Here is a 16912-nt window from a genome sequence, read left to right on the forward strand (position 1 = left end):
TCCAGAACCACAGGACTTTTAAAAAAATGAACAAAAAACAAACTGTAGTTCTTTGTTCTTAGTTTTATTCACACATAGCCAGCTTTCTGTACTTTTCACCTGTGTCTTTAGTTACCGGAAATCTGAGTAACAGAGGTCAATGATTCTGGGGCTCCATTCTCAATACAGAATGATTTCTAATATTTTGCTTCCTGCAATAAGACATGTCTATCTTACTGAATATTTATCAATACAAAATACATCTTTAAGGAAAAACAGGTCACTGTGCATTTAAATGACACATAGTAATATGATGTTTGATTTAGTTCCGCCTTCTAACAGTCTCATAATTGACAATTACTCATATGTTAAGTATAATAATAAAGGACAGAGTAGTAGACAAGCATCTACAGGCTGGCTATAATGCACTGCCAACCTACGAAATGCTGCTCCATCCTAACTTGGTGGGGGGATTCTTGCAGATGGAATACAGAGTGGATGTTCTCTGTCGCTAACTACAGTACACAGGAACAGTTAGCTAAAAGCACTAAAACACTTCAATAAGGCTCCTCTCATTTCTTTGCCATTTAATTTATAATAAAAATATGGCTGTTTCATAGCCCCATGAAATTTATTAATAATAAAAATTGGTGAAATATTTTTCCACCTAGTATTTCTGAAATTCAAATTAAAATCAAGCTATTCAGAGATCATTTTGTTTGTTTGGTGTTTTGTTCTGCTTCAATGGAATTATCAGATTTGTGGTGTTACATATTTAACTGATCTCCACATATAGAATTAACTAGTTGGTATTTCTAATCTTTAGCTTCTAAATTCACCAAAAACAAATAATTTTTAAAACATAAATAACAAAGCAATTATTGATAGCTGTTTGTTTTTCTTTATCTAACACGACATCTAACAGAAAAGGGCAATTATCAAATAATCCATTACCTCAGTCATCTGGTAGCACTGCTCTGCAGAGCACTCTGCTTTGCTGGTTGGGTTACTTAGGGCAAAAATGATAGGCTGCTTGTTAAAGGAAGCCATATCCTTGAGAATCTGATTTGTAAATGCACCACCAATGGCTGCAACTCCTAAATAAAAGAAGAGAAATACATGACAGAAAATGTAGGGAAGGCCATTGGTTCAAGATATTCATGAATGTCATTTTGAAAAGGAGTAACAGTACAATAACATTTTCTTTTACTACAGCTTCTCTATTAACATTTAGTTGATTTTTTCCCTACTTCCGTGATAAAAACAAAGGAGTAACTTTTACATGTGCATAACCTCAGGACTCTGTGCCTGCAGTTGCTAACAATAGGGAAGTTACTTACCTGTTACTTATCAGTTCAGTAGCTGGAGTTACTCACAAAATTGAGAGCCCAGGGCTTTTAGTCACAAAATAATGCTAGACCCCTCCTATACAGGGCAGAAAATAAACTAAATAAAGCTAAATCTAATTATTAAATATAAATAACTAAAAGAATTTTTGAAAACCTAATGAAATATGCAACTAGAAAAAAAAAGATGGATGTTGCCAGCTGGGTCTGTCTCACACTCAGGAATGATTCAAAGGAACTAAGAGTAGGTTGGTTGCTCTTCCTCCTTTATATATTCAAGGGGGAGAGCTCAAGGGCATCAGTGGTGCAAGTAGGACCAACAGATGCTGCTGGCTAACATGTTCCGATTTCCAGGTCATGGGGCGCCTGCACACCAGAAGCAGAACTCATGTACAGAAGCACTCGAAGAATACTAGTTAGCTAATGTTTGTCTAATGCTTTGATGAGGTAAACCAATGAAGTGCCATGTATCTTTTTGATAGGGTGCTTCTCACCCTTCCCCCTCATTGCAACCTTGAGCAGAAATCAAGCACAATCACACACTCTTTCTACACAATTTAGTGCAAGGGCAGTGTGGCACTAACCAGCCAGTTGGACAGCTGGGGTTTGGGAAAGGCCATGCCCTGGCCCTCCAGAGTAGTAAGAGTACTTCAGACAATCTTTGGGGAAAATGCAAAGGCTAAATTTCCCTTGCATGCCAGGGAGCTCAACAACATAGGAACAGGCCATACTGGGTCTGACCAATGGTCAGAGAATTCATTTAGCTTCTCTGTGATGGCCTTGTATTCCTTGAGTGCTCCTTTAGCAATCTGAGTGTCCTGTGGCCTCACTGACTGGCAGGCTTCCCGTTTCAAACAATTTTTTTTTTTTTCCCGTTTTGTGTCTTTTGCTGGTTGCTCTTCAAATTCTTTTTTGGCCTGCCTAATTGTACTATTACACTTGAGTTGCCAGAATTTATGTTTCTTTCTATTTTCCTATTTTCTTTTGACTTAAAAACTTTTAAAAGATGATTTCTTGTCTCTAACTCCCTCTTTTACTCTGTTGTTTAGCCATGGTGACATTTTTTTGGCCCTCTTGCTGGTTTTTCTTTTATTTGGGGTATACATGTAGTATGAGCTTCTATTATGGTGTTTTTAAATAGTTTCCATGCAGATTGCAGGCATATCACTCATTCACTACTTTAACTATTTCTTTTAATTTCCGTTTAACTAGCTTCTTAATTTTTATGTAGTTCCCCTTTTTGAAATTAAATGCTACTGTGGTGGGCTTCTTTGGTATTTTCCCCTTTAGAAGGATGTTAAATTTAATTATATTATGGCTGCTATTATTGAATGGTTCAGCTATATTTAACTCTTGGTCTAGATTCTGTACTTAGGACTAAATCAAGAATTGCCTCTCCCATTGTGGGTTAGAGGACTAGCTTTTCCAAGAAGCAGTTATTAACGGTGTCTAGAAAGTTTCTCTCTGCATCGGTCCAGAGGGGATATGTACCCAGTCTACATGGGGATAGTCGAAATCTCCCATTATGATTTCATAGCTGCTCTAATCTCCCTGAGCATTATACAATCACCGTCACCATCCTGGTCAGGTGGATGGTACTATATTCCTACTGCTATACTCTTATTATACATGCATGGAATTTCTATTCACAGAGATTCTGTAATACAATTTGATTCATTTAAGACTTTTACGGTATTTGACTCCATGCTGTCTTTCAAACATAGTGCCACTACCCTAGCAGCATGACCTACTCTATCATTTGTATGTATTTTGTACCCCAGTATTGCCATGTCCCATTTATTATCATCATTCCACCAAGTTTCTTGGTAGCTATTAGATCAATATCATTTAATACCAGGCAATAAAGTTCACCCATCTTAGTATATAGACTTTTAGGATATACAAGCACTTATAAAATTTGTCAATATTTAGCTGTCTGCCTTCATGTGATGTAACAGAATGGGACTCTTTTTTGTCCGTTTCTCTTCAGTTCCTACCTGTACTTTATCAACTTCTATCCTCTCCCCTTACTAGGCTATAGAGTATCCCCTTTAATAAATTCTTCTGTAAAGGATGTCTTTGTTTGAACCGTGTGTTCCTCCACACCTGTCAGCTTTCCCCCAGCCATTAGTTTAAAAATTCCTCTATGACCTTTTTAATTTTACATGTCCGCAATCTGGTTCCATTATTGTTTAGGTGGGGCCCATCCTTCCTGCGCAGGCACCTTCTTTCCAAAAAGGTTCCCCAGTTTCTAATAAACCTAAATCCCTCCTCCTAACACCATTGTCTCATCCACACATTGAGACCCTGGCAGTACTGCCAGTCTAACTGGCCCTGAGGCCCTTTGGCTCCTGCAGCTCCATCTGCAGCAGTGAGACTCATGTATCATCGTCTTCAATGCAAGGCAGAATCCAGCTACAAGCCACAATCCAACTTTGTGAATTTACTGGAGATTCTTCGAGACGCGTGGTCTCTATCTGTACTTCTTTGAGGGCTTACGTAGGCGCCCCATGTGCCTGGAATTGGAGAATTTGAAAGTAGCATTTGTTGGTCTATGCATATGCCTTGGCTCGCCATGTGCTTCCATCGGAGGTAAAAGGAAGGGCAGACAGACCACATTTCCAGTTCCTTCTCCACCGTGAATCAGATAGATCCATTGCATTGTGACAGCAGATTGGGAAAGCTGGGAATGGGAATTGGTGGATGGGCTGACATGCATAGGAGACTGGGAAGCCAGAATTGTCTGGACCAACAGGGGGCGATCAGAATGACTGTCACTCAGTCTCATCAGATTTTGTGGAGTACCCAAGGTAGGAGCGGTAGAAGAGGGAAAATGATGTTGATTTGGTCTGACCAGGAAAGTTGGAGAGCGTCACCCTGAGAATGGTGGCTGAGACCTCCCCTGGAGCAGTATGTGGTGCATTTACTGTTTATATGCGAGGCGAATAGTTCTCTGGTTGGAATCCTCCATTGTGTAAACATGTCACGTGCTACTGCATCATGAAATTCCATTTGTGGTTGACCTCAAAATGTCAGCTGAGCGAGTCTGCGAGCACATTCTGTGTCCCTGGAAGATAGGCTGCGGACAAGAAGATCTGGTGATCGATGCACCAATTCCAGAGATTGACAGCTTCTGCACATAAAGCAGTCAATTTCATTCCTCCCTGTTCGTTGATGTAGAAAACAGTAGTAGTGTTGTCTAACATGATGGGAACAGATGAATGGGAGAAAGGATTGGTATGCCTTTCTTACAGTTCCAGGATATTGATGTGCATCCTGGATTCTCAGGGAGACCGTGTTCCCTGTGTCATGTGACTGTCCATGTGTACTCCCCAGCCTAGGAGGGATACATTGGTAATGATCATCTTGTCTGGTGAGGAGGGGAGGAAGGGAACTCCTATGCATACATGGGTTGGATCTGTGCACCATTGAAGGAAGGACAGCACCCTGGTGGGGACTGTCCATAGTGTGATGTTTTGGTGAGTAAAATGACTGGGCCCAAGTCTGGAGGCAGCGAAGGTAGAGTTGAGCGAAGGTGATCACGTATGTACATGAAGCTACGTGGCCAAGGAGGGAGAGACAAGTCCTGGTTGGAACATAAGGATTATTGATGATGCGCATGATGATCTCTCTCATTGCTTAGAATCTGTCCATCAGCAGGTAGGTCCATGCTGTGACCAAATTGATGGTGACCCCTATAAAGTCCAGGTATTGTGTGGAGTCTAAGATCGATTTCTCGACATTGATGCTTACTCCAAGGGACAAAAGAAGGCTGAGTAACATGGAGCTTGATGCTTGGGCTTTTTGCCTGGACCATGCAGCTAGAATCCAGTTGTTGGTCTAAAGAAACATGAGAGCCCCTAATGTCTGATATAGGCTGCTACGACAGAGAAAACTTTGGTGAAGACTGTGGGAGTGGTGGCTGTTCTGAAAGGGGAACCCTATACTGGAAATGGTGGGTGCCAATTGTGAATCTTAGGAAGTGTCTGTGCGCTGGATGGATATCAATGTAAAAATAAGTGTCCTGCATATCAAGAGCTGTAAACCACATGCCTTTTTCTAGAGATGGGATAATAGCTGCCAGCGTGATCATATGAAACTTGAGTTTGTGGATGAAGTGATTGAGATGAGAGAGAGTGAGAATTGGTCTCCACCCACCTTTCTTCTTGGTATCAGGAAGTAAGTCAAATAGAACCATGGTCCTTGGTATTCTGGGAAACACATTCTACCGTGCCCTGTTACAATTAAGGCATTCACCTCTTGGGTGAAAATGCTGTCATGAGAGTGGTTCCTGATATGGGATAAGGAAGGGTTTTTTGGCGGAAGTAGTGTGATTAATTAAATTCTATAGCCATGATGGATGATGTTCAGCACCCATTTGGCCATTGTTATTGCACTCCAAGTTTGGGGGGCAGTTGAATTTACGCTGCAGGGCATGAGTGTAGATATCCAGTGAGTGAAGGGTGGCTCTGGAGTCCTTGAGGGTAGAAAGTGTATCATCTGTCTTTTGACTAAAGGATTCATTGAAGGGGCGTCTTCAGTAGTGTTTTGTGCCTCCCTAGGGAAACTGGAGGAGTGGAGCCAAGATTCCCTATGCATAACTATAGCCACAGCCATGGCCCTTGAGGAGGTATCTGCTGTGTCCACTGCCAATTAGATGTTGTTCTGGCTACCAGTTTCCCTTCCTCAATGAGCACCTGAAAATGAGTCCAGTCCCGTTGTGGAAGGCTATCAGTAAATTCCTCATATTTTCTGTAATTCAGAAGTCATGTTTAGCTAGTAATCCCTGATAGTATTAAATCCTGAATTGGAGACTAGATGAGGAAAAGACTTTATGCCCCAAAAGGTCCAAATGCTTTCCCTTCTTGTCAGATGGTGTAGAACAAGGGTGCTATTGTCTGGCTCTTTCAGTCACTGCTTCGACAACCAGAGAGACTGGGGGTGTGTCAAGAAGAGAATAGATGGTAAATAGGATTTATATTGTAATGATATACTGATACGTACTGCATGTCGTGTTAGTATTTAATACATACAGATACTTTTAGCTGGATGCATATCATGGATCTTTTACTCTAATCTTCAATTTAACTGGTTTTTTAGCCTCATTTTCTCTAAACACTTTTTGTCTACTATGTGATTTTGGGTTTCAGTCTTGGATGTTGATATAGTGTATCTCTTTTGCATGTCAATTGCTTGGTTGGACTGAAGAAAAATAAGGGTGAAATTACAAATCTTATTTTCCAGATTGGGACTAGATCTGGGTAAAATTTTTCAGATAGAACTTTTTTGGTGAAAAATGGAGATCTAGCAACACTGAAACATGTTGTCAAATCATATCAGTTTCACCAATTGTTATGGTAAAAAAATACCGCTTTAAAAAAAATCAAAACATTTCAACATTTTCAAAATGAAAAATTTGATTTTTTGGTTTGGAATGACTTCATTTCAAAATCTCCTTTGATTTTATTAAAAAACAATTGAAACATTTAAAGTAGGCAATATTGAAATGAGACTTTTTGATTCTGTTGAAACTAAATGTTTCACTTGATCCGTTTTTTTTAATTTGCCAAATTTTTTGAAAACTTTCTGTTTTGGTTCAACCCCAAACAATTTTTTTTTCAAATTTTCATAATTGCCAGCAAACAAACAAACAAAAACAAAAAAATCAGTTATTTGCACAGCTCTAATTGGAATAGTATTTTGAAATGGTTATGCAGCATTTGACTATATCGGTGAAAAAAATGAAATATTTCAGAAAACCAAGTCAAGTCCCACTTATTTGATTAATCACTGCTAAGTGAAACAGTGAAAATGCTTTAAAAAATTCAGTCCCCTTTGTTGAAGGCTTTCAAGATATAGATTGGGGGAGTAATTCAATTGGTATTCTAAATTCAAAATATTTTTTTAATGTTATGGTAGTTGGCACAGAGTAAGATATGTGATGATCAGTTTTAGTGAATAGATAGATTTTTAAAAGGTTACTTAAACTGCAAAAATTCAAGAACATTTGCCTTTTCATTCATGAAACAGGTAGTAGAAAACTGTTTTAACTCTGCTGTATAGAGAATTGAAACATCCTTTCAGCTGGTTACTTCAATGAGATCAAGAACCTGCAGTTCTTTTAAAGTCAATGACAGTCTTGCCTAAACAAAAACTGCAGGATCGGAACCCAAATGTGAGACCAGAAATCTATGTAATCAGATGGAGAATGCAGGTGACTGTACAGTCATACATGTATGTATGCTCCACTTTCCTCATTCTAACGTCTGAGGTTATTTATACTACAGTGCATAACTTCAGAAGTAATATTAGGAAGATGATGTGCTTCCTCAACAGAAGTTCAAGAAAACATGGATAATTCCACCACTAATATGTAGGCTTTAGAATGAAAGCACTGTTATATGTTTGCCACATTCTTCTTATTATTTAATGTTTATTTGCAGTAGCATCCACTATGTGCTAGGTACTTTCCAAATACTTAAGAATTACCTGTTCAGAGGAGCTCCATAATCTTCCCTTTATATGATATTCATAGTTTATACAAACAATAAAACAAAGTCTCACTCCTTAAAAATATATCATTTGAATAAATAATTACCTATAAGTACAGTTGGTTTTATAGCTCTAACAATATCTTCTAGATTTTTCATTTCATCATGTTTATGGGCAAACCTTTCTTTTTCAGTTGTTAATGAGGAACGCTCCTAAGTGAACAAAAGCAAAAAATGCATTTATTAAAAATGTGCAGGGACCATGATATTCCCTATGCAAACTGATACACACCTCAAAAAGAGATATTCTGGTAATTAATTATCGCTGTTATGTTCAGTGTATGGCACTTGTATTAGCAAATAACAAAATGTTAGAAAATTTCTTAAATTGTACATTGCATCATGCTCTTATAAAGGACAACATATCCATTTGTCCAAATGTAAATACCTGGAATGGGAACATTTTAAAAACTGACCATTTTAGTCCACAGTAGCATTAATTACTCACAAATTTTCAAAAACCATGCACTATGTGTGCTTTATAATTTTGCAGAAAGCTGAACAATTGTACACACATAAAAGAAACAAATCATTCATGTAATATTGCAACCTTGTACAATTTTAAGCATCTGAATTTTGATACTTTGAAAATTGGTTTAATAATCAAAAACCTGACCTAATGTTAACAGAGTTTAGTTGTCTTTAGTGACATTCTATTGGCTCAGAATGTATTTTACTGGTACAGGAGTAGTTAATGCTACTGCGGACTATGCATTTTCCACAAGTATTATTCAAACAAAAACACTCTCTCTCAGCAGCTTCAAGTCTTTTCTTGTGTAAAAGATCAGGAGCCATCTAAATTATGGACTCTCTGGCTGCAAAATTTTAGTTTTTTTAATAACTTGGGATAAACATCTCTAACCAGGCACCAATGAAAACATTTTTTCAGTAACATAAATGACTTATGTTAGTTGCAAATCAATTAAGTTTTCATCTGAGGCCCTATGTACATTAGGGATTTCAGCTATCTCTGGCCAGCCACCAGTGTAGCTGCACCAAGTGAAAGCCCTAATGTAGACAGGCAAAAGCGCTGCAGGCTGTGATTTACACTGGCACAGCTTACCTGGCCTATAACTAGAGTGTGAAATCAATGGGAGCTGCTGGGGTCTCAGGACTTCTAAGAATTAGACCACTTGTTGAAGTGTCTAAATATGGAGAAAGCACTATCCTTAAGCACTTATTTCTAAAAATTTCACCTGAGCAGTTTAAAATGGAAATGTTTGAGAGAACCTTGACTACATGCTCGATTGGATACTGTATTACTGATGTCTTTTCCAACCATGCACTGCCAGTCTCAACAGAGGAAAATTTCCTTCATCTTTCCAAGTTAGCAACAATTATTGAGATAAAATCATCCTTGGTGTAACTCCTTTGAAGCTTAAGGAGTTTCACCAAGGACAAATTTGGCTCATGTATTTTAAAACTGGATCTAACAGCGGATTCATTCTACTTTTCAAAAACTATATTTTGGGGGGGGGTTTATTTTTAAGAAAAAATTGTTTTAATGTCTTACACAAAAAGGCTGTGGTTTGGCGCAAATTACATCACAGCACTTACTCTGCTCCTCCTTCTTCTCTTTGGACAGTAACCACAAGACTTGGCATACATAACAGAAGGCCATTTTTCATCTGCAGCAAGAGGAAATGGTTCCCGGGAGACCACAGAAGTTGTGCAGGTCTGTCATGTGGTTAGAACTGACTGAGCTGCTTTGGTTTACAGGATACCAGTTTCTCTTCTCTCACCCTTGATTATAGGGAATTTTCACAGATTTATCCACTTCTACAGATTTCTTAAATGACTGAAATATAGTGTTTTAAGTGGAGAGGGTTATGTCCTCATGTGCTTATATGGGGTTTAAGTATGTTCTTAGAACTACTACCACAGAAATATTGAGTAACATGCACCTGATTTCCTTTTTGGGTAAAATATAAAATCCACTGCCTCTCACGGGTGCAGTAAAATTAGCCACTTTTGGCATGTCCATGATGAAGCTAGTGCACAGTCAACTGAGACTTTGAAGATTGCTGTTTTTAAATTCTCCAGCAGATGTCACTGCAGTCTATAAATGTTTTTTTGAGGACTAATTAGTAATTAGCATGTACTAATCTCTGTAAACTGATTGGCTGAGTTTGAGTGTCACTTGTTGGTACTGGCGACATTAATTAAAATATGCAAATCCCTGAATTATGATTGGGTTAATTAACATACTCAAATCCCTGAAAGATGACTGGCTGAATAAATTAATAGCTAATGAGCCAGAATTGCATATAAAGGCAACAGCCAGCAGGCTAAAACTTTGTAGGGACAGGGACCAGCACGAGAGTGGAACGCTGCCGGACACCTACCAGAAGCCACCTGCGCAAGAGAAGCCACCTGAGAAGCTACACTGAAACCTAGCAAAGGAAGAGCCACTTGAAAACCAGTGGCTGTTACAGCAAAAGCAGCAGCCTACCCAGGGTTCCAGAGTTGCTTTGGCAATGACCATTTCTGGCACCCGGCCAGCAGGTCTCTGCAGCAGCCCAGCAGCAACAACCAACGGTTGCCTGGATACCGGTGGTCTGAGTGAGATTCCCCCTACCCATTCAGTAACCATAAGGCCAGTACTTACTGGATGTTAGAGTTAAGTAATTAATATTAGAGTTAATCAATGAATTGTTACACATTTATGTTATATGATTGATTGCTATATTGTTATAGAGTATTAAGTGATTATATTGTTAGAGTATGTTATAGAGTTAAGTGGAATAGTTATTTGTGTTGTGTTTTTATTTATCGTGTTGCTTCCTTTACATTGTATCTGTAACCTTTACTGTTTATTTTATTTTTACCGCTATCTCTCCTCTTATTGTAATCCTTCACTTCTAAATAAATTCTATTTTTGTTTTTGAAGAATTTACTGCTTGCTGCCTATTCTTGATCAGAGGGCTGTATCCGTGCCCTTTAGGGGGGGAAGTTAGCTGGCCATGGTTAGCGGCTTTTCTTTGGAAAATCCGTAGGACAGGCCACAACCTTTAATACCAGAATAAGCAAATTAAAAAGATAGTTAGGTTCAAATCTTCTGGTAACACCTCCTCGTCACTCTTTTCTTCTGCAGACTAAATAAGCCCAGTTCCCTGAGCCTCTCCCCATAAATCATGTGTCCCAGTCCCTAATAATTTTCACTGCCCTCCGCTGGACTATCTCCAATTTGTCCACATCCTTTCTGTAGTTGGGGGCCCAAAACTGGATGCAATACTCCAGATGTGGCCTCACCAGTGCCGAATAGAGGGAAATAATCACTTCCCTCATTCTGCTGGCAATGCTCCTACTAATGCAGGCCAATATGCCGTTGGTACTCTTGGCAACAAGGGCACATTGTTGACTCAGATCCAGCTTCTCGTTCACTGTAATTCCCAGGTCCTTTTCTGTAGAACTGCTGCTTAGCCAATCGGTCCTCAGCCTGTAGCAGTGCATGGGATTCTTCCATCCTAAGTGCAGGACTCCGCACTTGTCCTTGTTGAACCTCATCAGATTTCTTTTGGCCCAATCCTCCAATTTGTCTAGATCACTCTGGACCCTACTCTCCAGCATATCTACCTTCTCCCCAGTTTACTGTGATCCGCGAACTTGCTGAGGGTGCAATCCATCCAATCATCCAGATCATTAATGAGGATGTTGAACAAAACCAGCCCCAGGACTGACTCCTGGGGCAGTCTGCTTGATACTGGCTGCCAACTAGACATCGAGCCATTGATCACTACCTGTTGAGCCCGGTGATCTAGCCAGCTTTCTATCCACCTTACAGTCCATTCATCCAATCAATACTTCTTTAACTTGCTGGCAAGAATACTGTGGGAGGCCATATCAAAAGCTTTGCTAAAGTCAAGATATATCACATTCGACGCTTTCCCCATATGCACAGAGCCAGTTATCTCATCATAGAGGGCAATCAGGTTTGTCAGGCATGACTTGCCCTTGGTGAATCCACGTTGACAGTTCCTGATCACCTTTCTTTCCTCAAAGTGCTTCAAAATAGATTCCTTGAGGACCTGCTCCATGATTTTTCCAGGGACTGAGGTGAGGCTGACCCCTCATGTAGTTCCACGCATTCTCCTTCTTCCTTTTTTTAAAGATGGGCACTATATTTGCCTTTTTCCAATCATCGGGACCTCCCCTGATCGCCATGAGTTTTCAAAGATAATGGCCAATGGCTCTGCAATCTCATCAGCCAACTCCCTCAGCACCTTCATATGCTTCGCATCGAGCCCCATAGACTTGTGCATGTCGAGTTTTTCTAAATAGTCCTTAACCTGTTCTTTCTCCACTGAGGGCTGCTCACCTCCTCCTCATACTGTATTGCCCAGTATAGAAGTCTAGGGGCTGACCTTGTTTGTGAAGACCAAGGCAAAAAAAAAAATGAGTACTTCAGCTTTCTCCACATTGCCTGTCACTAAATTGCCTCCCCTATTCAGTAAGAGTCCCACACTTTCCCTGATCTTCTTCTTGTTGCTAATATACCTGTAGAAACCCTTCTTGTTACCCTTCACATCCCTTTCTAGCTGCAACTCCAACTGTGCTTTGGCCTTCCTGATTACACCCCTGCATGCTCAAGCAATATTTTTATACTCCTCCCTAGCCATCTGTCCAAGTTTCCACTTCTTGTAAGCTTCCTTTTTGTGTTTAAGCTCACCAAAGATTTCTCTGTTAAGCCAAGCTGGTCGCCTGCCATATTTGCTATTCTTTCTGCACATTGGGATGGTTTGTTCCTGCGCCCTCAATAAGGCTTCTTTAAAATACAACCATCTCTCCTGGACTCCTTTCCCCCTCATATTGGCCTCCAAGGGGATCCTGCCCATCAGTTCCCTGAGGGAGTCAAAGTCTGCTTTTCTGAAGTCCAGGATCTGTATTCTGCTGCTCTCCTTTCTTCCTCTTGTCAAAGGCTTTCTGAAAGTCCAAGTACACTATGTCCACTGGAACATTCTTGTCCACATGTTTATTGACCCCCTCAAAGTATTCTAAGAGATTGATGAGGCATGATTTCCCTTTACAAAAGCTGCGTTGACTCTTCTCCAACAAATCGTATTCATCGATGTATCCGATAATTCTGCTCTTTACTATATTTTCAACCAATTTGCCTGGCACTGAAGTTAGGCTTACCAACCTGTAATTGCCAGAATCACCTCTGGAACCTTTTTAAAAAATTGGTGTCACATTAGCTATCCTCCTGTCATCTGGTACAGAAGCTGATTTAAGCGATAGGTTACATACCACACTTAGTAGTTCTGAAATTTTACATTTGAGTTCCTTCAGAACTCCTGGGTGAATATCATCTGGTCCTGATGACTTATCACTATTTAATTTATCAATTTGTTCCAAACCCTCCTCTATTGACCCCTCAATCTGGGATAGTTCCTCAGTAATGAAGATGCTGTTTCCCTGGAGAACACTGAACAATGACCTTTATAGACTTTAGTCTAGTTGCTAATCTTCTGCCTTTATCCTTCACTATTGTTAAACATTCATTAAATTAAGATATACATGGAATATTCCAAGTTTTGAACCTGTGACTCAGTGCTGCATCCCATTAACAAAATAGAGAGGACTTTCACAGTTGAAACTTAGGGAGGACACTTTTCAGGCACTCATATTGGAGGATGTGCTACTATGTTGTTATTTAACATTTATATAGTGGTAAAACCTACCTGCCTCAACTGGATTAGGGTCCATTGTGCTGGGCGCTGTACAAACATATAGTAAATGACAGTCTTGTCTGAAGGATTTATAATCTAAAAAAGACATGTCTGCACACCAAAGCCAATAGACCAGAGTGGGCTCCCAACTTGGCACCTCTGCTGCTGGTAAGTGGGGAGGAAGTAAAAAATCAGCTGGCCAAAGACAGAACCAACCAATAGGAGGAAAAAAGCAGCTTCTAGCTGGAGAGTTCAGGTGGAATAGAGCCATTGCCAGCTTTCCTAAATAAACTTTGCTCTTCTGGGCCAGATATTAGTTTCTTTGAGCTTCTCTCAGAGAGAACTGCTCTGTCAGAAAAGGGTGATTTTTCAGAGCCACTAATACTTCACAAAAGGAATAAATCTGGGCAGACATTTTCCTTAGCAATTAAAGAATAAGTACATTAATGGCTTAATTACAAAAATATTAAGTTATGTGAAGGCTGAGACAATAAAAACAAAGAAATTCTTAGTTAAGGCTATCACAGTATCCATAAGTTAGACTCGCTGTGGTTAAAGAATGGAGCATATAACATACCCTGTCAACCAGAATTCTGATATTTTGAGAATTGACACACTAATATCTAAAAACAGTGAGGTCTGATGGAAGATGCCCCACCACAACTTTAGAATTTTGTTGCTTTTATTATTTTTTTGTCACAGTTTTAACTTTACTTAACTCATCTTTCGAGTAACTGTCCAATTGAACAGTTTGACTCCAGATCATAAAAAAGCAAACAATGCAACCTGAAAATCAATATGCTGCTTGATTAGAAGCCAATGCAGTATCTTAGTGACAAGGTAATATGAGCTAAATGCTTTATTAAGTATAAGACAAACATGTGAATTACAATGTGGACTGTGTCAATCGGCAGATGAGGCAGTCAGATGAAAAACAGCAAGGTTCTCTGAAGAAGACATGCACATATGAGGGTCTTGACAATGCCAGAAGACCAACCTGAGCAAATGCTGATAGTATTTAAATTACAAATATATGTTACCATTATTACATGTGGTTATTAATAGTAAGTCATAGATATAGTACAACACCAAGGCACTTTACTATCTTGGATTGAAAAACAAAATAATGTAAGAAAAATGAAATAGGAGAATTCAGTAGCTAATGTTGAGAGTCCGTCAAAAACAGTTCTGTATTCCCAATCTTAGCAGAAAACCAAATTTTAGCCATGCAAATACTGACAAACAGCATGACAAGGAAAATATATTGTAAGAGTTTTTGGTATCAAGCTTAAAATAAATGTACATCATCGGCACAGAAATGGAAACTTACCCCATGTCGCCAGATTACAGAACCAAGCAGAAGCTCAGATAAACAAAACAAAATTGTCTTATGAAGAGAACCCTTAGAGACCCCATAGACAACAGCTGTAAAAACAGGACTCCAGACTGTAAAACTGACATATTGAGAATGATGTTAAAAATAGGAGGTAACTCATACAAATGCTCCCAAATTGGGGCCTGATATTTGGGCCTGTTATGGTGGATCTGGTCACATGGGAGTTCCCACTTTGTAGTATCCCTGAATAGCATAGTAGCTTTATGTAACCAGGGAAAAGGGACCATGGTCAGAGCATTTCCAAGCTGCAAATTCTTCTTAATAATCATTGCTAGAATGGCTCCTTGTGGCCACAGGAAGCTAGGAATAAATTAGAGTAGCCCTCAGAATGCTCTAGCTTACACTAGGGACAGAACTGGCACTCATCTGGTCCCAGAATCAAGAAGCCACAAAGCTAATATAAAACCACTTGCCTCCATGTCCTCTCTGGTCCTGTGCCAAGCCCAGCTTATCTAGACCAGAGAATCTAGTGGCGTGAGCCTTAATTTATATAAGATGCTTATACACTATATACATAAAGCACCACAAAAATAAATACGTGATAAACAGATATGTGTAATGATTATTAAGAAGGAGAGTGAGACAAACTAGGAAATATCAGTATTTTTTATGAATATGGTGAATGCTGTGTGTTTGTTTTTGATGGGTTACTTGCTAAGGGGTTACATATCTTGATATATTTTTTTTTAATAAGATTACATGTTTGGATGATAAAGGCAATAGTGTTGACATAATATATTTCTGTAAGGCAGATTGGTTCTTCGCCCTATGCTATTTAACATCTTTATCAATAATCTGGAAGAAAACATAAAATCATCACTGATAAAGTTCGCAGATGACACAAAAATTAGGGGCATGGTAAATAATGAAGAGAACAGGTCACTGATTTAGAGCGATCTACATTGCTTGGGCGTAAGCAAACAGTATGCATTTTAATATAGCTAAATGTAAATGTATACATCTGGAAACAAAGACTTTGGCCATACTTACATGTTGGGGGACATAATCCTGGGAAGCAGTGACTCTGAAAAAGATTTGGGAGTGGTGGTGGTATATAATCAGCTGAACATGAGCTTCCAGTGTGACGCTGTGGCCAAAAGAGCTAATATGATCTTGGGATGTGTAAAAAGGGAATCTTGAGTAGGAGTAGAGAGATTATTTTACTTCTGTATTTGTCTCTAGTGCAACTGCTGCTGGAATACTGTTTCCAGGTCTGGTGTCTACAACTGAAGAAGGATGTTGATAAATTGGAGAGGGTTCAGAGAAGAGCCAGGAGAACAATTAAAGGATTAGAAAACATGGCTTATCACAAGAGACTAAAAGAGCTCAATCTATTCACTGTAAGAAAGAGAAGATTAAGGAGTGACTTGATTATAATCTATAAGTACCTACATGGGGAACAAATATTTAATGATGGGCTCTTCAGTCTATCAGAGAAAGGTATAACATGATCCAATGGCTGGAAGTTCAAGCGAAGTTGCAGACTGGAAATAAGGCATACTTTTTAACAGTGAGGGTAACTAATCATTGAACAATTTACTAAGGATCATGGTGAATTCTCCATTACTGACAATTTTTAAGTTAAGATGGGGTGTTTTTCTAAAAGTTATGATACAAGAATTGTTTTGGGAAAGTTCTATGGCCTATACAGTTCTATGCTATACAGAAGGTCAGACTAGTGGTCCCTTCTGGCCTTAGAATCTATGAATCTAGATTGAAAGGGGTTATTAAAGAAACCAAGCAGCCAAACAGTGACACAGAGAAGAGTCCTGGAGGAAACAATGGAAAAGCTTTTTATTTGGGAATACTTCCTACTGGCTCCAGGCAGGGTGAGAACTGTTTCCTCTTCCTAAGGCTAAAGCCCTATACTTAAAAGTTGTACCAGCACTGCTATGTTGGTAGGGTTGTGGGTTTTTTTTAAACCACACAGCTATGCAGGTATAAGCTCTAGTGTAGATGCACTGTCAGTGT

At 39.2% G+C, this 16912-nt stretch overlaps 1 protein-coding gene across 1 annotated transcript in view; it reads right to left on the minus strand.

Moving 5' to 3' along the window:
- Positions 1-16912, minus strand: part of ME1 (malic enzyme 1) — a 330426-nt gene that overhangs the window by 25877 nt on the left and 287637 nt on the right. Inside the window, exons 10-11 of the mRNA XM_037894397.2 lie at positions 7924-8029; positions 934-1076 (exon numbers count right to left, since the gene is read on the minus strand). Of these exons, the coding sequence (XP_037750325.1) occupies positions 934-1076; positions 7924-8029 (249 nt within the window). The remainder of the gene's footprint in view (positions 1-933; positions 1077-7923; positions 8030-16912) is intronic.

Source organism: Chelonia mydas, chromosome 3, assembly GCF_015237465.2.
Source record: "Chelonia mydas isolate rCheMyd1 chromosome 3, rCheMyd1.pri.v2, whole genome shotgun sequence".
NCBI lineage: Eukaryota > Metazoa > Chordata > Testudines > Cheloniidae > Chelonia > Chelonia mydas.